Source organism: Cynara cardunculus (genome assembly GCF_001531365.2).
Source record: "Cynara cardunculus var. scolymus isolate 2C chromosome LG 1, CcrdV1, whole genome shotgun sequence".
In the NCBI taxonomy this organism is placed as follows: Eukaryota; Viridiplantae; Streptophyta; class Magnoliopsida; order Asterales; family Asteraceae; genus Cynara; species Cynara cardunculus.
Window position 1 is genome coordinate 21,053,737 of NC_037528.1, and position 26,818 is coordinate 21,080,554.

At 36.4% G+C, this 26,818-nt stretch overlaps 1 protein-coding gene across 1 annotated transcript; it reads right to left on the minus strand.

Moving 5' to 3' along the window:
* Positions 1-820: 820 nt before the first annotated feature.
* LOC112511045 (DNA gyrase subunit A, chloroplastic/mitochondrial) lies at positions 821-24,833 on the minus strand. Its single transcript, XM_025116419.1, has 27 exons — positions 24,344-24,833; positions 23,494-23,563; positions 23,276-23,341; positions 22,993-23,094; positions 22,636-22,680; positions 22,438-22,536; positions 22,265-22,351; positions 21,675-21,745; positions 21,343-21,451; positions 21,177-21,239; positions 13,687-13,752; positions 13,478-13,566; positions 11,369-11,417; positions 9,938-10,024; positions 8,202-8,295; positions 5,792-5,862; positions 5,605-5,694; positions 4,162-4,287; positions 3,927-4,084; positions 3,439-3,520; positions 3,195-3,359; positions 3,008-3,109; positions 2,785-2,915; positions 1,690-1,807; positions 1,546-1,600; positions 1,343-1,442; positions 821-1,268 (listed from the first exon to the last, which is right to left on the minus strand). The coding sequence occupies exons 1-27, from the start codon at positions 24,760-24,762 to the stop codon at positions 1,157-1,159; spliced, it is 2,826 nt and encodes a 941-aa protein (XP_024972187.1). The 5' UTR covers positions 24,763-24,833; the 3' UTR covers positions 821-1,156.
* Positions 24,834-26,818: the final 1,985 nt, after the last annotated feature.

A 26,818-nucleotide genomic window follows, 5' to 3' on the forward strand; every position in this document is an offset into this window, starting at 1 on the left:
TTTTTTTCTGGATTTTTTTCACTATTTTACCACTTTAACTAGTTGTACAAGTCATAAGAATGTATCCAACATGTTTTATAAAAGTTCAAGAAGCTATTTAACATGTTTTGGATTGTTCAAGGACTTATTTGTTTCAAAAATTGTCCAAGGATTTATTTAACATTTTTTGGAATGTTCAAGGACTCATTTAACATATTTTGGAATGTCCAAGGACTTATTTGTTCCGAAAAATTGTCCAATGACTTATTTAACATGTTTTGGAATGTTCAAGGACTTATTTGTTCCAAAAAAAAGTTCAAGGACTTAATCATTCCAAACAAGAAAGTTCATTGGTTTTTATTATACTTTTCCCTATCTTTTATTATTAATATAGAATAAATTACAAAAATTAATAAAAACATAAAAACGATATAAAAATAATATTCTGAAGACAGTAAAATGAAAGTTTAAGAAACATAAAATACAATAAATAAAATTTAAAGAATGAATAAAATGTAAAAAAAAAGACCTATTTGATGTTTTAGAAGAAAATTAAGTTTTATTTTGAGATTATATTGATAAAATATAAGTCTGTTTTACCTTGTTCCACCCTGTTTTATGAGATAGGGATGAAACAGGCCTATTCCACTTTGTTTCACTATGTTCCTATCTGTTCCACATAAAATTCATGCCAAACATGGGACAGAGATCCCTGTCCTGTTCTATCATGTCCAGTGTACCAAACATACCTTAAAGGCTCCTTCACTTGAGATTTACAGAAAGTTGTAAAAACAAGTATAATTATACATCTAAGAAAAAACTAGAGATATGAGCCTTAATAAATCAAAAAATGCATATTACAAAAAAATAAAATAAAGAAAGATGGCACATAAATACCATTTTCAGCAGCTCCTCCATTCCTACAAGAAAAAAAAGGCTCAACCCATCTATCCCTCTACAGTCTACATACACACCAGAACCAACCATTTTACAAAATCCCCAAAATATAAAAGATGTATAATAATTACTGTACTTGTGTTACACAAAACACACACACACAGAGACTTGTGTTTCCCTTGCATTTTGGGACATTTACAGGAGCTTCAAGCAGGTCCATGAGTAATAATGTGAGATTGGTTATGGAATCTTAACCGATTAAGCCTTAGTAAAGTCAATCCTATACGACAACAGTAGCAGCTTCGACTTCATCGACCTCTGTTTCTGAAGCGGAGATTAAAGAAGCTGATTGAATCTTCCCAGCATGCTCAAGCCTCATCAATATCACTCCCCTGATTATAACTTACTAATTATTATTATATCAAAACTAACACGCATAACAATAGTAATAATAATATTTACGTACCTTGCAAACCGTTTCATAATAGGAATATCCCTCACTTTTATTCGGTTCACCGTACCACTCTGACTCACAAGAACTATTTGTTCATCACTTTCACCATCCTCTGTATAAATATGTATGTAACACACAACCACCATTGTTATTCCCTGACTGCCTCCTTCCTACTTTATTATTTACATAATTTTAACAAACATAACCTTCTTTACCTGCTGAGGTAAAACCAACCACAAAAACTGCTGCAAGACGGTCTTCCGAATAAAACTACAACCAAAACTCATCATCAAAAAAACAAGAATGAAAAATGAATAAAATTATTAAACTTGCTTCATGCAAATGGAAGAAAAGCATACCTTGCACCCTATTAAACCAACCCTATTCAAACGAGACTCGCGGAACTCACTCAGAGGAACTCGCTTTCCTACACCATTCTCGGACACAAATAACAGCCATGGCCCATGTGCTCCCTTACTGCACATTTAAACAAAAAAGAGAATTACTACTTTGTAACAAAAGCATATAATAATATGAGACCTTGAATGAAGATCACTGGCCATTAGACCAAATCCCTCAAATGAAGTCACAAATAAATACAAGTTTATGTAAAACTAGAAAAAGAAAACCAAGAGTTGCTTGTTTAACAGGATGAATTCTTACAAAAATGGCAAACAACAAAACCAGAATTCAATATTGTAACAACATCAATAGTTTAACTCCTCAATGAGGGAAAAAACTAGAGGGTAAATATACAGCTCTTTTAACCCATTGATCTTTTTTTGCTTTGAGAATTACAATATGGGTACGTTTGGTACCCAGATGGGTCTGGACAGGACTAGACGGTAGAGGATGAGGCATGCGGGTGAAAGAATCGTATCAGGGTTTAATTTGACATGGGTAGTTTAGTAATTTAATAATCTTGTCCCATCCCCTTGATTTTTGTTCCACCTATTTTGGTGGAAAAAAAAATGCACTTTTGTCCTCTCCGGGGCTGTTTGGTTGGTTTTCCATCAATTCCTGTATGGATAAAGTTATTTATGTGGATTAATCTGTATAAATTGGGAAGGCTTTTTCATAGAAGGAAGGAGCATGTTTTTTAATTGGGAAGGGCAAGTGTGGAAAAAACTAGGTTTTGGTTTTCTGCATAAAGCTCCCCCTAAAAGCTTACTGAATAAGCAACTTTCTATATCATTAAGCCACTACCAAGAAGTCATGTCTAGCTGACCGAATAAGTTGTGAATCCCATCATGCTCCTTAAGCTGCCAACAAACAGGCCCTCGGTCCTCTTATGCTGAGGCGGGAGAAAAAGCATAACTCCCCGATCTCATAGATTACCTTTCAATCTTCTCAGTCTTAATGTTGCACCAAACATGGGACAAATTTTTGTCCCGTCTTGTCCAGTGAACCAAGGCATAGAACTATGAAAAGTGAAGAGAGGTTAAAGATATTACTGGCTATGGTGAGCTTCAGACACGCTCTCATCATGCGTTGCTGCAGGTATAATATCCACACATGCCATTCTATCCCCTTCTCTCAATCTCATTGCAACCCCACCTCGAGTATTTCTTCCAAGTGCTCGGATCTATAAGCAGAAAGTTAAAAACACAGTTAAATGTTATATGATATTAGTCTCTTGGCTTCTTACCAATGAGCAAAAAATAAATGAGAACTTACCGTCTCACAAGAACTAAGAATAACCATTCCATTTTGTGAAGCCATTGCAACAGCATCTTTATTTGTGCAATGGCGGACCCATTTGAGTTCATCACCGGGTACCTAGCAAGCAGGATTTGTGAGACTCCAGAGATATTGTATTCTTCATTAGTATTGAACATCAAGCAATACAAGAAAAAACACAGACCAGTTGAAGTGCTATGATCCCTGACGGCCTAATAGATGAAAAGTACATCAAAGATGCTTTTTTAATGTAGCCATTTGCGGTAAGCATCAGAAGATACTGATCTTCAGCAAATTCACTCACAGGAACAATAGAAGTAATCCGTTCACCATCCGATAGGGACAAAATCTGGACCAAACACAAGAAGAGAAGAAATAACTATCCACCAGAAGGGCATAGGGACAGATTAACAGGAAAGATAGCATACCTGGATCAGGGGTGTACCTGCAGCTGCACGGGAACATTCCGGAATTTTGTAGGCCCGAGCAGAATACACTATACCCTTGTCACTACACAAAAATGAAAAATTGCAACCGTTTATCATCTTTTTGTTGACAATCAGGCTTAATCACGTTATAACAGATTCCTTGTTCTCTCGTATGTTTGTCAATGCAAAATCATGCCCCCAATTTTCATTATGTAATCACATAATGGTTACAAACGTTTGTGATGCATCTTCTTATTTAAACTCCTTACCGTCAATTGTCAATAAAATATAGGGTTTTTTTGGCTTATGTAAAACTCGGTTTAATAATCTTTACAAAAACTATAACTGGGGACAAATATCAAACAAAGAAAAGGCATATAAATAGGCAATTCAATGAAAGAAAAAACATTTGATAAAAATATACACTGTTGCAACCATCATATGTTAGAAGTAAACATACTAAAAAAGGCGGAAGTTGTAGTAAGCACCTGAAGTATAGGAGGAGGTCATGAGCACGACAAACAAGGAAGTCTGACATTGTGTCATTGACTCTCAGTTTTCCAACCGATTTACCAATGGTTCCACGGTTTTGTAGATTGAAAGTGTCCGGCTTCATCCTTTTGACATAACCTTTTTCACTAATTGCCTGGCAGTGCAACGGAAGGCCTTTCAACACCACAAAACCAAAAGTAAGTGTAGCGAGTGTGTAGAGTTTCAAAGTACCAATAGCATTTCTTCGTTGGGAATAACATCTATTTCATCAAGCATGCCATCATTAGCATCCTCCAAAGTGGAACGTCGTGGAGTGGAGAACTTATTCTTTATCTCAGTTGCTTCTTGTTCAATTAACTACGTAGAAAACAGATGCACGGTTCAGTAGATACACATACACCAACATCAATGATGATATCTGGAGTCTCAAAGAGATATACAAGTATGAAACCCAAAAATATTCCCCTTTTCGAATGTTGATACAAACTGGCAACTCAAATCTCTACTATATTATAAAGCATTTGACAAAAACTCTTAAAAACCATTTTTTATGCATTAAGTACTGTTTATTGATGCATATTACTTAAAATTCAAGATTACAAGTGATTTTAAGTACAACTTATTAAAGCTCCATTTTTTAAATTCGCATAACTAACTGCAGATAAATATAATCAAATACAAGATAAACATTCATTTTAAATATAGAAAATCTAAAATATAATTAAGATAATCATTAAGTTCTAACGGAATTTTTAATTATTATCTTTTTAAAAAATTATATTATTAAACCAAAAATAAATTACTTTGTTATTAAATCTAAATTAACATATAATAAATAATTGAACTAAAGAAGTTCTACCAAAAAAACGAGAAATTATTAAATAGTTAATTTGATACTAATATCGATTTATTTCTTTCAAATTTTTATGCTATATTCAAATTTTTATTTTATTCAAAGATAAAAACATTATCATTTTCTCAAAACCACATAAATCGTATTTATATTGATAGAGACGGAATAAAAACTAAACATTAAAATCAAGATTTATCTCGCTGCATTGCGCGAGTACCCTTCTAGTAAGTTATAAATTCATTCATGTAGATCCCGGGAATTGAAGAGTATAACAAACATTTTTACGTCATGCAACATAGCAAAGAGGTGTCATAGTGTTAGGTACAAAAATAATAGACCTTCTTTATTAGTACAAATGGAGAAGAAAAATCGTATTCATTTTTAGTAAGGCCCTGCACATTTTCTAAAGGGAATATTTCTCATCCACCTCTATATTTTCCATCCACGCCTTTTTTCATGGCTTCTGATCCCATATAAGAAGTATAGTATAACCACCAAACCCAATATGACGAATTTAATCACGTACCATTAATATAGTATAATCATCTTATATATATATAAGTTTGTCGACCTCATGAGTTGCTTAAAACGTCTATTCCAGTGTGTAGAGTACATGTTACAGCTTTAAATGGTAAAAGTGATACCTTTTATTACTAATTAGAAACCTCTACGAGTTTGCGTTAGTAATCAATAACATTTGTGTTGCATATGTAAATAATATTAGATTGTGACCCTAGAAATATACAATTGAGCATTTTCGTTATGGATGTTTGAATCTACTTAACACAAAGAAGAAATAATGAGCAACTTAAAAGGTGCACCTGCAATATTTGCCTTCTGCTTGATAAAAGTTCCTCCAAGTTAGAAATTTGTTCCATCAAGGTTTTTCCTTCGTTAATGAACTTACTTCTCTGCAAAAAATTAACATATCTTAACGCACTTATAAACACAACCAAAATAAGTAACATTTTAAGCAATTTTGGCAACAAATTAGAGAAGATGTTGCACCTCAAGTAATGTAAGTCTCCGTAAGTTAATATCTAATATCGCTTCAGCTTGTTTTTCAGACAAATTAAACTCTGCAATATAGATAAACAGGGTAAGTCTGATACGATATACATAGAGCATCTGAAGCTAATGAAGATTACGATTAATAACAAGAAATGATGTTCAGCAACCAAAAATTCCTGCAACACGAGTTGCCAAAGAATCAAATGACATCATATGCCAAAGCAATCTGTTTCATTATACTGTACCATGTTTTGAGATTTTGCAATGATTTAATATGGCAAAACCTAGGAAACAAACATTGTACCAACCACCGATGACTTCCATAAGAACAATAATTAGGGGCTGTCCACTTTAGGGTTAATGGGCTTATTCGAACAGCCATATTAAAGTGTTTACTTGAGACTAAATGAAAAATGATTGGCTTATTCAGACAGCCGGTAGGGGTCTCTCGTCCCATTCAGCCGTAAAAAAGGCCTCCTCTCTACCCATGTGAAAAAATACTCCTGTTTCGCCTCCTTTATTTTTCCGACCGGCTTCTTTCTGATAAACCTCCTTTGAGGTTTACTTATAGAAGAAGAAATCAGGTTAGTAGTGTAGCTGCTGATTCTTAGTAGTCGATTAAGGGAGGGTATTTTGGTAATTGAGTTTTGCTTAAATAGGGAGCTGTCAGTTGAGGTGGGTATTCTGTTTTTGTTTTGTTTCGGTGAATTTGTTGAGAGCGAGAGCTCAGGGAGAGGACCAGACCTCTCGAACGTCTGGTAATTGTACCAATTCCGTTTCATAAGAGATTGGCCGACAATATCAAACTCGTTAATTGAAGCTGACCGATTACATCTCTTGCTTCGATTGTGCGTCGATTGTGTGATTCCAGCGTACGATTTGATCTGAATAGGTCAAATCCAGGTTACGATTTAAGCTAGGGTGCATCACTTTCCTCCATTGCTGCTTCTTCCCTCATCTCTTGACTCTGATGCCACTGCATCTCTTTCCCTCATCTCCCTCAACTCTGACGCCCCTGCATCTCTTCTCTCATGTCTCTCGACTTCAGCGCACGCAGACAACGACTCTTCTTCTAGATCACAAGCTACAATGATCATCGAGAACAAAACCCAATATCGAAACTCTAACCTCCAACCCTCATTCAATCCCTCGACAAACACAAAAGCTTCAACGAACTACACAGATCTGAGACAATGAAGGTGAGGAAAGCTTCTGCTTCTACACCTTGAAGTCAATAATCTTGTCGCCTACCAGTCACGAAGCACCGAAAAATCACAGAAATGCTTCCAGAGTTCAGGTTCAGGGTTCAAACACACAGTAGGTTATATCGTTTCTGATTAGGTTTCTAATTCCAATCTGATTATGCAGTTCATGAAGACTGTATTCATTTGATCAAATATTTCTGAACACAGTTGCTTGAAGACTATATTCCAATTTGAATCGACAGATTAGGTTTCTGATTCTAAACTGATTATAGAGTTGCTGCTTTTTACTTCTATATTGAAGTCCAAATATCTTCTTAGAAATAGCTTACAAAACAAATTTTCATCAACTATATAGGGTGTTCAACCAATGAACCAAATGATATCTAAGATATGACAATGCTTCACCTAAGCAGTGACTAATTCATACTGCAGGGTAAAACGATCATTTCTGTCATTCATACTGTTGATTTAGGAAATAGAACTGCAATAAATTTATCTCGAGACAGACAGGGTAAAACGAACATTTCTGTCATTCATACTGTTGATTTAGGAAATAGAACTGCAATAAATTTATCTCGAGACAGACAGGGTAAAACGAACATTTCTGTCATTCATACTGTTGATTTAGGAAATAGAACTGCAATAAATTTATCTCGAGACAGACAGCTTAACCCATACAAAGCTTAACGGAAAAAAGTAAACAGCCTGTTACTCGTGTTAATCTCGAAATAACTCTTAGAGTTAGGTACTACTGCCTTAAAAACTCTTGGCTCCAAAAATAAGCAAACCAAAAAAATGAAGAGGTCCAAGAGGTGGAAAGAAAGAATGCCGAACTTTTGAAGTATTAAGACTAATCCCCATGATATCTATCCTCCCGATGAGAATTGGTATATAACAGCCTAAGTTTAATAGGATCCAAGCGTTCTACCACTACAAAGACAAAATTATCTTTAAGCATCAGAAGTAGAACTTCCACTTACCAGCTACTGGTTTGCTTCTCTAACCTTTTCCCTAATAATAAACATAATCAGATATTCTTCCAGAGTTACTCACTTTTACCCAAGAAGTAAATAAAGGTGGTTCATAACAACTGATCTTACAATATACATCAGACAGAGAAGGTTTCACTTGATGAACTCAAAGAGCAAGTGAGAATTTATAGCATGTCACCGTACAAAAAATAAAACAATAGTGAGCCTTACTTCTCCTCAGATCAGCGGCTGCCATTGAATTGCTTGTAGCTTTTCTGATTACATCAATTACATCATCAATATTGTCGAGCCCAACTATGATACCCTTTATTTACCAAAAGAGAAAAAGTGTTCACAGTTAGTTGAAGTCATTTCTTAGTGGTTTTTAATAAAGAACTGAAATCTACAAGTGAGCAAATACAAGACAAGAAATTATACACACACGTATATACACATACACACAAATAATATATATTTGCATATACATACATATAATATATATATACACACATACATAATATGTGTCTGCATGTGTCTGTGTTGCTGATATAGATCTCATAAATTATGTAGAAACAGAAACATCAACTCCACCCCTTAATAAATTAACATCGTCAAATTGAGCTTAAATTAATTAATACTGCATTACAATCGTTATTCATTACAAATTTACAATAAACAAACTTATTTATAATACAAGATGAAAATCCAATTCTGTTTACAGTAAAGGAAAATAATATATAGCTTGTTTGTTAAGCTATGTTAACGGTTTTGATGTTAAATTTATTCTTGTATCACAATAATTTACTTACTAAGATATTTCAATTTTATTTATAATAAATAAAAATGATTTAAACCTCAGAACCTAACTGAACATAAGTTCACCAGTTCCATTAGTTCAAGAGTTGGAACCAAGTAGCTAGAGTTTAATTCGTATTTCGATCCAAAATGAAACCAAAAACTGACCTTTTATACTTTTATACACTAATTCATGAAAAACTAGGCGTTACTTGCAAGTCTCCTAGTAATGGGGCCACCAGCATCTTGATGAAACCTTTTTACAAGAATCAGATTGACCCATTAGCAGGATGGGCATGTTTGACATTCCCCCAACTTGAAAAGGAATGTTAGATATGCATGGTAGATTAAGTTCATTATTGTGCTTTAGGGTTTGAATACAAGTAATGATAACTATTGCTACAAATTGCCACTTGTAATTCTAGTACGTTATAGATGATGTGTGACACAATATAAGAAATAGAGCGAAGTTCAAATTTGAAAACTGAAACCAGGAAAACAGATTGACGAATTTTGTCACACACAATGCAACCTATGTTGTTAATTGCGGCGATATCTCGGATAACGGGCTTGTGCAAAATATCGGTGGTAAAATTGCGGTTAAAATTGCAGTAGCTCAATTAGCGGTGCAATTTACCGCTATTTTGACCGCTATTTAGTGAAAATTTCGTTCGCAATTAATGCAATGCTTGAAGATGCCAGACTAGGGTAGCAGACTAGGGGGACATACAGCTAGCTGATGTGGGGAAGAGTGGGAAGCTAGCCTAACGAAGAAGTGAACGTATTAAATGATGTTGACTCAGATGCTAAACCTATTGCTTGTGATTAGCTCGTTTATGAACACTTTTCCTATTTTGCAAATGATATGTTTATGTAGGCATATTATATATATACAATTATATATAATTCTAAGAAATATTATATGAACGCTATTTTTGGACCGCTATAACCGCTATTTCAAATATCAGTCCCGACCGCAATTTTGTATTTTTCACCGCTATAACAGCATAGAACGCAACTACTCGGTAATAATGCTGGTATGAGAATAAATGGATCTTTACTGCAACACGGTAGGATAGATAATCCTCACGGGTGGTAAAGTATTTACTATGAGACATTTTATAATTATGCAATTAGTTCAACCGAGAGAGTAGCGGAACATTTTAGCATACCTCAACAATATGATATCTGTCTCGTGCATGTGCAAGCTTAAACTTTGCCCGTCTTTCAACCACCATGCATCTAAAATCCAAGAAGGCCTGTGAGATAAAAAAGATAAAGCAAATTAACGTTTATGTTTGCCAGCCTGTTGTATCCTTCTGTATTTTAAATACAAGATACAGAGGTCCTTAAATATGGTGCAAACTACACCAAATACTGGTCAAAGCAGTTGTAGGAATAAGTATATTAGACACAGTTAGAAATACAGTTGGAAGTTTGTGTTCTGACAAATATATGTTTGATTTTCTTAAAACCATTTAGGCATTTACATGCGACTGTTTTTCATTTTGAAGTATGTAATATTTATATATCGCAAACACTAAATACTCATACACACTCCTCACCTTCGGTGAGGTTTGAATCCTTTACCTGCCGGGAAGTTGGGCTCTACCAGGTTACGGGTGGGCCAATGACCATTTAGTTACATGCGACTGTTGTAGCAACTTCATATGTCTATGGTGTGTGTGGGAGAGAAAGAGAGCGTACAATTGACGAACAATATAACAAAGATGGGTCACTATCATCCACATACAGTGGTGTAAGCTAGCACCAGCAAAGAGTAAATTACTAAGATGTCAGAATATGGCACAAAATAGACCTAGCAGTAGTGAAGGCAATATGCTCTAGATACAGGTACAACAGAACACAGTCAGCAAGTGTATGATGACTGGTAGATCAAGTAAGGGTAAAATAATTGGTATATATTTTTCAAAACTGAGCTGCATTGCTAGAAAAGAGAATATATTATGGTGGTAGTACTTCAAGCAATCAACATGGTTTTCCCCATGTTTACCTTTAAACCAGTAAACTTATACATATACTAGCTAATGAGAATGGCCATTCTAGCACAAAATCATGGCATAAATATTCATACCAGAGAGAATTTAATTATAGACAAATTGCAAGTCTATCATTGCTTAGAGCATCATAAAGAAATAAGCCTTCTTTATAAAACCAAAAATGTAATGGAGCTTGGTCATCACTCCATCAGAAATATGAGATAATAATATTAGGGAACATGGCCCTGTTATGGCTTGCTAGTTTGCAGTATTATAACTATGAAGAAGTCTGATGAAGGATTACCGATGTACCGACTACTAAGGTTACTGAATAAGATTTATAACTTATAAACGGGCTCCAATGTCATGAACCATCAAAGCACCTATAGAGATTGCATGTTTCCTGAGGAAACATGTGTCGGAAAAGCCACTTCAAAGAGTAATAGCAGTGAAGCCATTTACTCAAACAGATTAGCAAACTAAGTGAATGAACAATATAGGTCATAGATGAATACGAACTAATCATGGTCTTTCAAACATAACAAATGGTTCATTAATTATAGTAAGAGAATATGTATATGCATCAGCTGGCACACGAGTTACCTGAAGCAACTCCTTTAATCCCATTTGTTTAGGTTGTCCATCGAGAATACTGCCAGAGCAATTGAACATGAGAAGTTAATCAAAACAGGTTTAAAAGTGTTGGACTACATGCTAGTAGAGAGAATGGAACTAAAAGCAGAAAATCGCCTGCCTATAAGAAAAACAACAACAGGTAGTTTGACATGAATATACCTCAAAGCAATGTAATTCTATCGGGAAACTACTGCATCTATAATCGGAGGGGAAGATAAAATGATGGGATGCAAACTCGTATTGAAGAAAAGAACTAATAACATGGGGTGGTTTCATTTGAAAACTTCTCTCTTAAGCTTTATCATGCATTTAGCAGCCAAGCCAATTACACGACACCATCTCCTTTGCATCAAATGTTTGTCACTCCTTAAATTTAAGAAACAACCCAAGATGATTTGTAGTACATTGGTACAGTCGGAGGTTGTAATCCTAAAATAAACTATCACGGGGACTAACTTATGGGCTAGACTAGTGATTAAGCTATGAAAGAGGTTCAAGTCTTTGTCAACGAGAGGGAAAATTATTCTAGAACTCATTGATAGCCCTTAAACTAATTGACAAATCTATATTAGAAAATGGGGTTTTATTACGAAAATAAACAAAAATTGATAAGAAAAGTCTACGAATATCTATCGAAGAAGTTATGAGTAGAAACATAAGAAATGAACAAATAATGTGTCAAAAAGAATTAGACGTTTATTTATAATCTTGCTTTTAAGTTAAAGAGTCTTCCAGAAAATAGATCAAGTAAGGTTTTAAAAAGAGGAATCGGGACTTGAAGGTTTGCCCTCCGTGCCCAAAGGTGTAAGCCTCGAGGGAGTCCGAGGTACAGGCCTCAAGGCGGAAAACAAATAAAACTCATAATATTAATAATAAGCAAAACATAATTCCATACCAAATTTTAAACGTCACAAATTAGTAAAATTACTAGTTACAAGTCTAAAAACATATCAATCTACAAGTTACAGTGAGAGGCACACACTATCTTGTAGAGGAAAGCGTGAAACGGTGAGAGAGGCCGAGAGGAAGAATGAGAAGGAAAAAGAAAATAAGAGGTGTTGGTTCAGTGGTTCTTGAGAGAGGAAAGAGTGAAATCGTGAGATAGGCTGAGAGGGTCCGGAAAAATTGGTTGCTCGGAGGGAAAGAAAGGGTCAAACCACAATTTTAATTTAGGAGAAAGTACTAGCATTTTAGGTTTTAAAATATTAAAAGTACACATCGGGACCATGGAGCTTCGACTTTTAGTTCTTTAAAATAAAAGACTCATACTATAAAGAGAAGTACTACTACTGCCATAAAGCTTATAAAAAAAGCCTAAAGAAGCATTTATGTGCCTTGTCATGGGTCCAAGAGGTGCAGCGCGCAGCCTCGGGTGCGGATTTGGGCCGCCTCGAGGAGCGCCTCAAACGACTTTTAAAATCATAATATCAAGATTACATCTAATAAAGCCTAGCCCATAGTAATTTTACGTCTTTGTAATATGTGGCAATGCTTGGCCCATCTTGTGACCAACATGTATTTGTCTCTCATCAATAACACCATTATACTATCTCAACCTATTCTGCATCAGTAGGACAGTCATAGTGAGAATGTCGTGTCGCATATAACTTGATCATCCTCCCCAACCCTTCATAACAATGAAGAAATAAAAGAAGAGGCCATCTCAAAATGCAAGTTGGATTGTACAAATTTCAAACGAAAAATGTTTTTTCATTAGTCATCTTGTGAGAAAAGATTTATGGATATCCTACATATGATATGTTTGTGTTCCTGCCACGTATGACAATACTTATAAAAAATATGTAGATATGGTGAGGTTGGTAAAGGAAGATAAGAGGGACCAAGGAAATTAAGAGATTTGTAATTGCAAGAATGATCTTTGGATTCCTTAACCAACAATAATTAAATAGTTAAATAGTTATGAATGGTACAAGAATTGTTACTGAGCCACACACGGTCACACCACAACTCAATGAGAGGGCACCAACATAACTGCTTCTACACTAAATATCAATATCTCTAAAAGATTTTAAGACGTCTAAAGAACAGAAGCCACCAATAAAGAAAACCACTCACCCAACCATGTTGCAGCTAAAACCCGACTGTAGAGCAGTCATGCGATATAGATTATTCAGAACGATGGATGGATCAGATCCTCTCTTAAGCTGCAAAGTTTGAATGGACACAATTCAAGTCGATATAAATTTTAGAAACCCCTTCATGAATCTGCATAGTAACAACTCCCTTACCAATGAGAATTGATGGTAAAAATTTCAGAATATTACCTCAATGACTATCCGCATTCCAGACCGGTCACTCTCATCACGAATATCACTTATGCCTTCCAAAGTCTTAACAAAAAAGACGTGAATTTCAAGTTATGATGGGGCATAAAATTGTTAAGGAGAATACATGGGGATTGGAAGTCTCATAATAAATTCAGTTGGTTCAAATAAAGAGAAAGCATTTGTGTTAATTCTACCATGTGTTTATCTTTTATGTGTTTGTGTAAGACCCATGTAATAAAAATATATATATACAAATAGAAGACATTTAACATTCAACACTAGAACATGCTCAATTGGAATAATATGAATTTAAACTATACACCAGATCTGCACATCGGACTACAGCTTTACAAGTCACCAGCATTTAGTTGAGCGTTGAGCAAATATGTGATCACGTATAAGGCCCATTTACAAACTCATAACTTCATGCAGGCTCAACTTTGATATCTTGTAGGCTTAAAAACGTTGGTGGCAAGCTGCTCGTGAGCATACAATTTTGAAGTTTAGATCAAACCCATTTAACAAGCTTACACTTATGAATGCAGAACTCTATTGGGTTCAACAGTTTAAGCCCATACCCACGCTCTGTGTTCAATATCTTGCCTTGATAATCAACAAAGTTTATCTTCCCCATAAATTCCCAACACTAAGATCCTCCCTTTGTTGGGCGTCGCAATGCATTTTAAGTTATCAAGAATCTTCAACCATATTGAAGAAGTAACACATACCATGTTTCACAGTACAATGTTTCACATGCTGGTGACTTGTAAAGCTGTAGTCCGATGTGCAGATCTGGTGTATAGTTTAAATTCATATTACAGACTCAGATGGCGATGGTCGGCAAGAGGAATAGGACCAAAAGGCCTGTTAGATCTACCAGATTTGGTCAAATTGCATTTTCCTCTCTTTTATTGATTTTCCCAGAGGTTCTCTCTCTTGGTGGTCATTCAATCTGACATTGTATACATAACTCCTTGTATATAAAAGAAACTTAAGGTGGCGTTTGGTTAGCAGAATGTTTTTGGATGGAATGGAATATGTTAAGAAATTGGAATCTGTCTATTTGGTTCACCGAATGTAGCTTTGGAATTAGAACGAAATGTAGGTAAATGACCAAAATGTCCTTTTTTGAAAAAAAAAAATTAAAACTAAAAATACTTTAATAAAATAATTATTTAATATGTAAAACAACATAAAATACACAACCCAAATATAACCATAAGGCAATCAACGTTACTAAATCAACGATGGTCTACGGTGGTTCAGGTCGAGGGTAGTCCACGGTGGTTCAGATCGGTGGTGGTCCGTTGTGGTTTAGATGGCGGTGGTCGCCAGTGGTTCAGATCGATGGTGGTTCAGTTGAAGGTGGCCAGCGGTGGTTCAGATCGACGGTGGCGGTGGTGGTTCTAATCGGTGGTTGTTCAAATCGTTGGTGGTCGACGGTGTCCGACGGTAATTCTGATCGGTGGTGTGGTCCACGGTGGTTCAGATCGACGATGGCGGCGATGGTTCAGATTGGTGGTTGTTCAAATCAGTGGTTGTTCATATCGGTGATGGTCGGCGGTGGTTCAGATTGACAGTGGCCAGTGGTGATTCGGATCGGGAGTTGTTAGCGGTGGTTCAGATGGCGATGGTCGACAGTGGTTCAGATCAGTAGTGGTCCATGGTGGTTCAAATGGCAATGATCGGCGGTGGATCAGACCGGTGGTGGTTTAGATCGGCAGTTGTTGGCGGTGGTTCAGATCGGTGGTGGTTGGCGGTGGTTCAGATGGCGATGGTCGACAGTGGTTAAAAATGGCGGTGGTAGGCGGTGATTCAGATTGACAATGGTTGAAGGTGGTCAACGATGGTCATATTGGGTTTTATGAGATTAGGGTATATTGGGTTAAGGGCATATTTGATATTGTTGAGAAATTAGAGAAAGCTATGTAGAGAGAATTGCAAGAATCTTATTTACGAATTGAGACTAGACTATACAAAATGAGGATACCCAACTATTTATAGGTAACAGTCAAGATACGCCAAACAGAAAAATAAAACTAACTAATTCAATTAAAACCACATCTAACAAATCTCCACCTTGGCTTTGATTCTAGTACAAAAAATTTACTTCCAACTATCAATGTTTAGGAGATCAAAACAATGCCTAAATTTACTCAAAGAAATTGGTTTCGTCAGTGCATCAGTCTGATTGTCATCAGTCTTCACTTTCATCACTTTAATTCTCCTTTCCGAACGTATAAATTGATAACGAACATCTATATGTTTCGTTCTCTCAGGATGCACCTGGTCTTTTGCAAGACAAAGAGCACTCAGGCTGTCACAAAAAACTACAGTCTGATCTTGATGAATCTCTAATCAAACCTTTCAGCCAAATGCCTTCTTTTGCAGCCTCCATAAGAGCCATATATTCAACCTTTGTTGTAGACAAAGCAACAAATGGCTCTAACGCCGCTTTCCAGCTAAGGTATCGCCAACAGTGAACACATCCCGTTAATGACCTCCATGTGTCAAGATCAGCTACGTAATCAGAATCTGAAAATCCATCCACAATACAATCTGTTTTTACTCCATAAATGAGACCTACATCAGTTGTGCCTTTGAGGTAACAAAAAACACGTTTCACGGCAACCCAATGTTCTTTCCCCGGATTAGCCATGTAACATGAAACAACACTAACAACATAAGCTATGTCAGGTCTAGTGCAGACCATGACATACACAAGACTTCCTACAACATTAGAATAAGGAACTTTCCTCATATACTCCACCTCAGCCTCGGTTTGAGGTGCCAAAGCCACTGATAATCTGAAATTTGTCAATGAAGGTGTGCTCACAGGCTTTGCAGAAGCCATACCAAATCGAGAAAGTATCTTCAAAATGTAACTTTTCTGTGACGGAGTTCCGCCTGAAGAAGCAGGGGCCGCAGTAGCTGCCGACTCCATATTGTAGGGTGGATCTCGAAAGATATGAAAGCCGTACATACGACTTTCATCGAATACGAAAAGTTTACGTCTAGATTTATCTCGAATAATCTCCATACCGAGAATCTTTCGAGCAGCCCCCAAATCTTTCATGTCAAACTCAGAATAAGGGAGTCATTTAACTTCTTAATTTCAACCATATCATGAGCCGCTACTAACATATCGTCCACATAAAGTAGCAGATACACGTGATCCACCAGCACTTTTCTTATGATATATACAGCAATCATAAGGGCTTCTACTAAATCCATGACTCACCATAAAGTTGTCAAAACGTTTATATCACTGTCTCAGAGATTGCTTTAACCCATAAAGAGATTTGTTAGATTTCTTTACCTTGAGCTACAAAACCCTCCGGTTGACTCATATAGGTTTCCTCTTCAAACTCACCATGTAAGAAAGCCGTTTTGACGTCCAATTGTTCCAACTTCAAATTTGCCTTTGCTACTAGTGTCAACAACGCCCGAATGAATGTATAACGCACCAGCGGCGAGAAAATTTCATTACAATCAACCCCTTGCTCCTGGCTATAACCTCTAGCCACCAAACGTGCCTTGTATCTCACACTTTCAGCTCCTGGCAGCCCCGTTGTTTGCTTAAAAATCCACTTACAGGTCACAACTTTTCTGCCTTGAGGTAACTTTACCAAATTCCAAGTTCTATTCTTGTGAAGGGATTTCATCTCTTCACTCATGGCTGCTATTCACACATCAGCCTCCTTCGTAGTGATTGCTTCTTTGTAAGTAGATGGCTCAAAGAACTCTAATTCTTCAGCAACTTGCAAAGCATAGGCCACCATGTCATCGAAACCATATTGAATTGGCCTACCAACTTGTCTTCGGGGCTTACCTAATGCTATAGATCGAAATTTCTGCAGGTTGGTGCTGATTTTCAGGCACAACAGGTTTTGGTTGAGGCGAGTTACTGCACTGTCCAGCAGTATTCTCACCTTCATCGGGACCATTTAACTCGTACTCCACTTGTTCGGACATACTCTCGTCTTGAACACTTGGAGTAAATGAACACCTCACGTCAAGTAACATACTCTCCTCATCAAACACTATGTCACGACTGAGAATCACCTTTCTTTTATCAAGAGACCAAATTTTGTAGCCCTTTACTCCAATTTCGTATACCATAAACAGCCCCTCTTTGATCTTGGTTCCAATTTTCCTTCACTAACATGGTAGTATGAAGGACCACCAAATATTCTTAAGCCCATGTAATCAGTCGGCTTACCGAACCACACCTCAATAGGAGTTTTACAATCAATTGTCATTGTCGGGGATCTATTCAACAAGTAGCAAACCATGTTTAACACTCCTGCCCAAAAACTTCTACTCAACCCATCATTTGACAGCACACATCTCACTCTTTCCAGCAGCGTTTTATTCATCCTTTCAGTTACTCCATTCTGCTGTGGAGTGTGCCTAACCGTTCGATGCCTTGCAATTCCTTCATCTTTACAAAACCAATCAAACTCACTTGAACAAAACTCCAATCCGTTGTCTGCTCGCAGCCGCTTTATCTTCTTCCGAACTTGATTTACAATGAGAACTTTCCAATCTTTTAACTTCTCAAATGACTCACTCTTATGCTTCATGACAAATACCCAAGTCATCCTAGAGTAGTCGTCAATAATTGAGAGGAAGTAACGACCACCACCAAGTGAAGGAACTTGCAAGGGACCCCAACAATTAGTGTGTAGGTGATTTAAAGTCGACTTGGTTGTATGGACAACTTTTGAGAAACTCACTCTCCTTTGTTTTCCAAAGATGCAATGCTCACAAAAACCCAATTCAGCAACTCTATGACCTCCAAGAAGTCTTTTTTTGCTAAAATTTACCATGCCTTTCTCACTAATATGGCTAGCCTCATGTGCCACAGACGTGTCAAATCTGACTCATTCTCTACAGAATTAATGGTTGGCGTTGCTGATCCAACAATCGTGCTACCTTCCAGCACATACAAGGTACCTCTCTTGACTCCTTTCATCACTATTAATGCACCCTTAGTGACCCGAATTACTCCGCCCTCACCGGTGTACTTGAAGCCTTTTGAGTCGAACACTCCCAAAGAGATTAAATTTTTCTTCAATCCGGGTACATGACGAACATCTTTTGAGTTCTCACTGTCCCATCATGCAATTTAATGCTCACGGAGCCAATTCCAACAACATTGCAAGACATGTCATTTCCCATCAGACATTTCCGGTTGCAATCTAATTACAAATGTTAAACCAATCCTTATGTGGTGTCATGTGAAATGAACATGCGGAATCAAGAATCCATACCTCTAACAGACTTTTGCAATCAACCACCGAGAGCACCAAATCAGCCTCCGAAGCCGGATCATCTTTTGCTACAACAGTGGATCCTTTTGACATCAATTTTGGATACTCATTTTTCCAATGACCCGGTTCTTTACAATATGGCAGCTATCCCTTGGGTTTCCACTTGGACCTCTAGTCTTCGATCTTGATGGACCTCTAATTTTCCACTTCCCTTTTCCTTTCTCTCGGCTTTTATCTCTACCTCTGTCTTTATCGCCATTTACCACCGACAAGCCAACTGTTTGAATTTCGGAACTACTTCCTGAAGCTTTATGTCGCAACTCTCGTGAGTGCAAACTTGAACGAACTTCTTCCATCGTAATTGTGTCTCTACCAACAATGAACGAGTTGACAAAATTTTCATATGAAGTTCAACGAAACCTATAAGATGAGGGTGGCATCCTCATCTTCAATCTTGACTTCAACATTCTTCAAATCCATAATGGAGTTTAACTCGTCAAGATGTTCCTTCAAAGGCATTCCCTCCTTCATTCGCAATGAGAATAACCTTTGCTTTAACAACTTGTTCGTTAAAGACTTGGTCATGTAGAGACTCTCTAGTTTCAGCCATAAAGACGCAACAGTCTCCTCATCGGCAACTTCATAGATCACCTCATCTGCCAAGTACAACAAGATGGTAGAGTGAACCTTCTCATCTTGTTGTGCAAACTCAAATTCAACCATCCCTTCAGGCCTTTTTCACCAGCCAAGAGAATCCAGATGCCTTGTTGTTTTAGGAGAGCTCTCATCTTTACTCTCCATAAGCTGAAGTTGTTCTTTCCCGTGAACTTGTCTATCTTGATCATTTGTGGAGGCATTTTCTGAAAAACTTGAAAGAACTATGGTACAAGATTCAATGCTGAGCAATCAAGGACAAAGACCCAAACTAATCTTCAAAAGAGTCGACAATTTCTTAATTGGTTGTTAAAAATCGGCAATCCAAAAATTGATCACCAAGAAACGACCATTCAAGAAATCAAAAACATCAAGGTTGGCTGCTGGACACAAGTTAATGCCACCAATTGGAACATTTCAATGACGAAATTGATTGAAGAACCGATAAACTGTTGCAATTTAACTGTTAATGCCGATTTTCCTCAAATTGACAGATGAAATCGTCAATTCACACCATCAATTTCAAAATCGGGAAAACTCCACCTTGAAGCGAACACCAAAATAGACCCAATTGATTGCCCACAAAAAGAAGATCAACGAAAACAATGAAGCGATTCTAAGAAAAAAGGCGATTGAGGGGTTTAGTGATCAGCAATTAAAAGGAACCCTAGGCTCTAATACCAGTTCGTTGAGAAATTAGAGAAAGATATGTAGAGAGAATTGCAAGAATCTTATTTACGAATCGAGACTAGACTACACAAAATGAGGATACCCAAATATTTATAGGTAACAATCAAGATACGCCAAACAGAAAAATAAAACTAAATAATTCAATTGAAGCCACATCTAATGGATATTATGATAAAAGAGAATTTCATTCCATCAAAATACCATGTAATTGCTAAGGAATGTTAAATTCCTTTATTTGTGGAATTTGTAGGATTTTGAAGATTCCTTTTGTGAAAAAGAATGAACCAAACGAGGGAATGGAATTTGATCAATGGAATTCAACATTCCAATTCCATCATATTCCTTCAGAATCTGCAAACCAGACGCCCCCTAAGACATGAAACTCAAACTTGCTTGACACTCCAATGTTTGCATGAATGAATTCTAGGCTTCTAGCATTTGTGAAAAAATTTACTACATTTCAGCAACTATATTATCAATGTAGTAATTTACAATATCAATTTCATCACAGGTTAGAACGTTGATTTTCTTATTACATGTTGCAAGCATAACTGTAATTTATTTGTCTCGAAGAATGGCAGCTATATCCTTTCGCAGGGGTGTTCAAATCAAGAGCAGTTGACATGAAATATTACGAGTGGTGTAGGATGATCATTTGTACATAATAATGACTGTCGTGTTCTTCCCACATTTAACCTTAAATGTAGAAGATATGTAGCATTAATAGGCATAAAAATAAGTTTAAAGATATAAGAAACAGAGAGAAGAAGCTAGTTGCAGCTACATACAGAAAAGTTGAAGAATTTTACATAACGATCTTAGCCTAACAAAAAATGAAATAACTAACACCATCAGCGTACCGCGTACCTTGTTCTGAATTAGATCAGCAATTTTCATAACAAGAGAGGCTTTGTTGGTCTGATAAGGAATCTGTTTCATATATGAAATACTAATTAATAGCAATTTTAATACACTTCACTTACATGACATTAATTTCCATCATGTACAATCTGATAGAGTCATAGAGAGTGACCTCTTTTACTACAATTGCTGCACTCTTTGTTCTGGAATCAGATAACTCAATCTCTGTCTTTCCTCTGACTATAACACGTCCTCTTCCAGTTCGATAGGCCTCCAAGATGCTGAAGCAATAAGAATGTAAGATACTTATGGAGCAAGTTGAGTTCTGCAAATTCCTTATGGTGAGACACCAGTGGCATTCATGCATCTTGCAGACCAACATTTCTTACATGTCCGCTTAGGCGATAATACAGCTCATCAGAAAACATAAAAAAAAATCTGCTCATTTGTATAATGATAAATCATAATACATGCAATTCCTTAAGCACAAAAAAGAAGAGGTACCCAAGATTTCCCATTATGATTCCTCCTGTTGGAAAGTCAGGTCCAGGCATGTATTCCATCAATTCTTGCAGCTGTAACAAAATCAAGTAGTTCATAGAGTAAGGGTTAAGTGTTTGATACCTCGTAATAGATAAAATTGCTATTCATGTTTGAACACTACAAGAAGAAATTAATGGATTATATTGTAGAACGTTCCCTCGGTTTCAGGCTATCAGCATGCCAAAATCAGAAAATAACTAAGAAACCATAGAACCTGCTATTCATTCTCACTGAAGCCTTCACATATTTTCCTACCTTCTATTGATTTTCTTAAATCATCTTTCTCTACTATGTTACCTTAAGAAAAACGTTAAAAACAAAAATATAAACCATAGTCAATCATTTCTAGGGCAAAGGGTTGGGTAGAATAAACAGAATTTCCATAAGGATAATTCATAGGAGCTCATATAGGAGTTAGTCATGCTTATTCAATTCCCAAAAGAAGGTTACAGGAGACAGAAAGTATGAACAAAATAAATTATGCACATCCGGCAACATAATAACAAGGAACATTGAGAAAAATAATTTAGTTTCAAAAATTGAACAAATACCGTGGCATCTGGATTATGAATTAACACACAAAGAGCATCAACCAACTCCCCAAGATTATGTGGAGGAATATTGGTTGCCATCCCAACCTAGGAAAGGAAACACCAAAGTATGAATCAATAACTATTTGAACATATAACTTCATGTTAAAATGTAATATCTAGATATAATTCACCGCAATTCCTGAAGAACCATTAAGTAACAAGTTTGGGATCCGCGCAGGAAGCAATGATGGTTCTTTTAGAGAACTGTCAAAGTTCGGGACAAAATCAACCTGCCAAAAAATAACTTAGGAAATAAGACATGAAAGTACAATTATGTGCTTTTATAATATATAGTTATATTCAAGACTAGAAGATTGAATAATTCGTACCGTATCCTGATCCAAATCTGACAGAAGCATTGTTTCAGCAAGTGCCTGAAAAAGTGAAGCTAAAAGAATGAATACCTCTCTATTCTTATGACACATTAACATAAAAGCAAACAACACATATAGGCAGGTCTATAGCCCTAGGCATCAAATGGAAAATGAGATTTACCAATAGATAAGAAAGTAAAGGAAATCAATAACCAAATGCTCTAACCAAATATAAAAACAGAATATATTTATCACCATAACTTTTAAGTGCTGGTTCAGAACATAGACAGTTAAGCATCTAATATACACCATAAACAACTAAAATTAAAATCGGATACAAGATGACAAAGAAATAGGATGCATAAAACATACTTCCAATCTGCATTCTGTGTACCGCATCGCCGCAGGATTATCCCCATCCACTGAACCAAAATTACCATGACCACTAACTAGTGGACAACGCAACGAAAAATCCTGGAAAGAATGATGTGCTCAACAAGGTAGAAAGTAAACTACATATAAATATTTCTAGAGATGAAACTTCAAATCTGAAGTTGATAGAGGTTATAAAATGCCTTAACACACAGTTGCCAAAGGTGCTAAATTTCACTTGTGCCCATGGAGATATTTTTTATCAAGATTCATATATGATTACCTGTGCCATCCGGACCAGTGAATCATATACAGCAGTATCACCATGTGGGTGAAACTTGCCAAGCACCTGAGAGCGAGAGAGAGAGAGAGAGAGAGAGAGAGAGAGAGAGAGAGAGTAATCCAACTGTAAGTTGCATGATGAAAAGAGAAGAGAACAAGGCAGTAACAAAAAGAACAGGCTTTGAGCAATGAGTATAAAAAATGTAGTCGGGTCATAACCTCTCCAACAACTCTAGCACATTTCTTGTGAGGTTTACGTGATGAAAGACCCAATTCATGCAACGCGTATCTGCGATCACAGTAAAGATAAGACTACCCAGTTACACCAATAACAATATATACCACTTACAATGTTCCCAATATATTCAGTGAAGTAGAACCCAGATAGAGGTAAAAGGATCGTAGCAATTAGCACAACAGAACCACCATCCAATATAAAAGGCTAAGGAGTATAAAGCTGTTCATTACCAACCAATCAAATAAAATCGTAAAAAGATGCCTGGACTAATTCCTGTGAAGATTGATGTTTGCAAGTAGAACTAATAACCATATAACACAAAAGTTTCGGAACTCCATATCTTAGTCATTTAAAATTCGCTACAAAAGCTTGAAAGAGAACAACTTTTTGCATATTCCTTGTCCATTCGTAAAATGTATATCTAACAAAATCCAGGTGTCCTCGTCATTTTTCTCCTCATCTTCCTTCCCAACTTCATCAAACATCAACCATTGACACTTATCATATGGCACCCTCTCCAAAACTAAATGAATCTTCCTCTTTGCAATTTATAGAAAGAAACAGAAAAAATCATTATTTTCCAAAAGAATGCAAGTATTATCGCATTTCTTATCAGATACTAAGCAACCTTATTGTGTAAACGAATTCTTTTTTCCAAATAATTTTCTAATCATACGCAAACCATTTCACGTAAGTGAATGTATCAGCCAAACCCACATTCCCCAAGCATTCAAAAATGTTGACTAATAAATGGGGAATCCTAATTCAAAGCAAGAACTTCCTAAATCAGACCTTCGTTGTATATGATAAATCTAACTGCGAATCACTCACAATATACGGCGGTGAACAGGCTTCAGTCCATCACGAACATCTGGCAATGCTCGTCCAAGCAAAACCGACATAGCATAAGACATGTATGCTTCAGTAGCCTCTTTATGAAGCTCCGTGAGAACAATCCTTCCATTCCTTGCGTCACCATCACTGCTTGTAGCTACCGTCATTAAACCCCCATTTCCGCTTTCTCCCCCTTCCTCGACACCCTCGGTCGCAGAACTTTTGGAACTCACCGATGTCAGACGGGTAGGACGGTGAGTGGCCGAAAGAAACCGCAGGCCATCAACGCTGCATTTGTGCCTCGATAATCGGGCAGGATATATGGGTAAAGACAACTGGTTGTAACATCGGATAAATCGAAAGCCGGTGGCGAATGCCATTGAAGGATTGTTGGATATGGAGCAGGAAGGTTTCATGCCATCACAGAACGTATCCGCTCGTCGTCTCTATGGTACAGAGTTATCGCTATTTTTGTCTGTATACAGGTTTTGTGTTGGCATTTGGGAAAGAAAACCCTTAAACCCTAATAAAGGGTTCATGGCGCCAAGTTCTTGATTATGTTTGCTAAATTACACTTCTACCCCAAATGAATTGGCTTCATGACATTTAGGTCCCACCTTGTCCTAAAATTGACCCATAATCCGTTTTAGACGTTGTAAATTGTATCATTATAATTCTTGTTCCGAGACCTTTTCAACGATACCAAATTTACACTAACGCTTGGCTCCGGATAATAACTCAAAATTTCGTGGAAACCGTATGAACAAATCATTTCTTTCGAGCGAGAGCGTGCATGTTTTGATCCAAGGACGCATATCGTGTGGCCTTTTTTGAAAGAGGGTAATTTCGTCATTTCAGTTTCCAAATCTAGGCACATTGAGATCGATTAGGTTGACATATGTTAATACCTTCATGGCAGGTACGATATGTTAATATATATTAATTTATGTTAATGTTCGTTTTTCATGTTAAGGTATGTTGACGTTTATTGTTTTCCATGTTAAGGTATATTAAAGTTCTCATGTTAAAGTATGTAGATATGATGAGTCATGTTCATGGATAAGGTATGTCACGGTTCAGTACTTCCATGTTAGGTGTGTTAAGGTTGCTTGATGGATATTAAGATGCGTTAAGCTACATGTCTGCCTATATCGTTACTCTTGAAGTTTGGTTTAGTCGTTGAATATATCATTGTGTGATTTTTGGAGCGTTGATCAAGAGGGCGAACTCCTTTTATGGCAACCAGAGGGTTCATACAAAAAAGAGATCTATACAATCCCGATTATACTAAATTGTGTTTGGTTAGTCATAAACTTGTTTTTTGAATCGCTGCTTCAAGTAGTGATGGCAAAAAACCGGTCCCAAGATTTCTCATAACCGGCCATAACTGGTCCCAGAATAACCAGTCCCGTTCGAAAAAGTTGAGCCCGGTCAAGCTTTATTGTAACCGGTTATGGGTCGTTGATCCCGGTCCCGGTCATCAAAAATGATTTTTTTTATTTTTATCTTTTTAATGATATATATTTTTAATACATAATAAAATTTGTAATTTGGTCACTAAAATACACTTTGAAAATGCATTTTATTATAATTAAAATTATATTGTCTTACACAATATAGCGAGAAACTGATTATTGTGAACGTTTTTTTGCGTTTTTTGCAAATCGAGAACTTGATATATAAATCTCTCAAACCATACACTTATATATAGTGTTTATAAAGCAAAAATTACAAAATAAAAAAAGAGCCAAAAAAGGGCTAGTTTTTTTAAAAATAACGGCTACATTTAAAAAAATAACTACATTTTTTAAAAATCGGGCTGGGCCGAGCCATAACCGGTCCTGGTCCCACGAAACACCTCAAATCCATAATCGGTCCCAGATTTTGATCCTATAACTGGTCCTTACCGGTCCCGGGCCGGTTTGGCCATCACTAGCTTCAAGTAATGTTTCAATAAGTTTTGGCGATTATTTTCACGTTTTTATCGAATTATGCTCCTTGTATTGTTCCAATTAAACTATCAACATGTCATTTTAGGTCATTTTACAATATCAAATGACGTATCAACCAGTTTTTTTCAACATATGACTGGTTTATTAATTAACAGTTAACTTATCAATTAATCCGTCAAACATAACCTACAATAATATTAATATGGCCTGAAAACACGTGATAGAAAAGACATGGTTTTGACACCACTTGGAATTTAAAGTGTAATCTAGTCAAAATTGATGCATTTACATTGTTCTAACACCTGGTTAAACACAAAATATATTATCAGAAATATGCCTCATTCGTTTCATGCTTTGGCCACTTGTACACTTGGTTTGACTACTTGTACTATGACCAACATTCTATTGTTCTTATTCCCTCTTTTTAATGGCTTTGATTTGGCCGTTAAATATCGCGTCATCACGTTCTTTTTGGTCTTACAAACTAGTCATATATAACGCATCCTATTATTTATTCAAT

Excerpts from the sequence above, each read along its gene's own strand:
- LOC112511045 (XM_025116419.1), bottom strand. The coding sequence starts at position 24,762 with ATGAAACCTTCCTGCTCCATATCCAACAATCCTTCAATGGCATTCGCC. Across the intron at positions 22,352-22,437 it reads ATGGTTCTTCAGGAATTGCG|GTTGGGATGGCAACCAATAT; the intron begins GTGAATTATATC and ends TTCCTTTCCTAG. Across the intron at positions 13,753-21,176 it reads CTGATCTAATTCAGAACAAG|ACTTTGGAAGGCATAAGTGA; the intron begins GTACGCGGTACG and ends TTTTTTGTTAAG.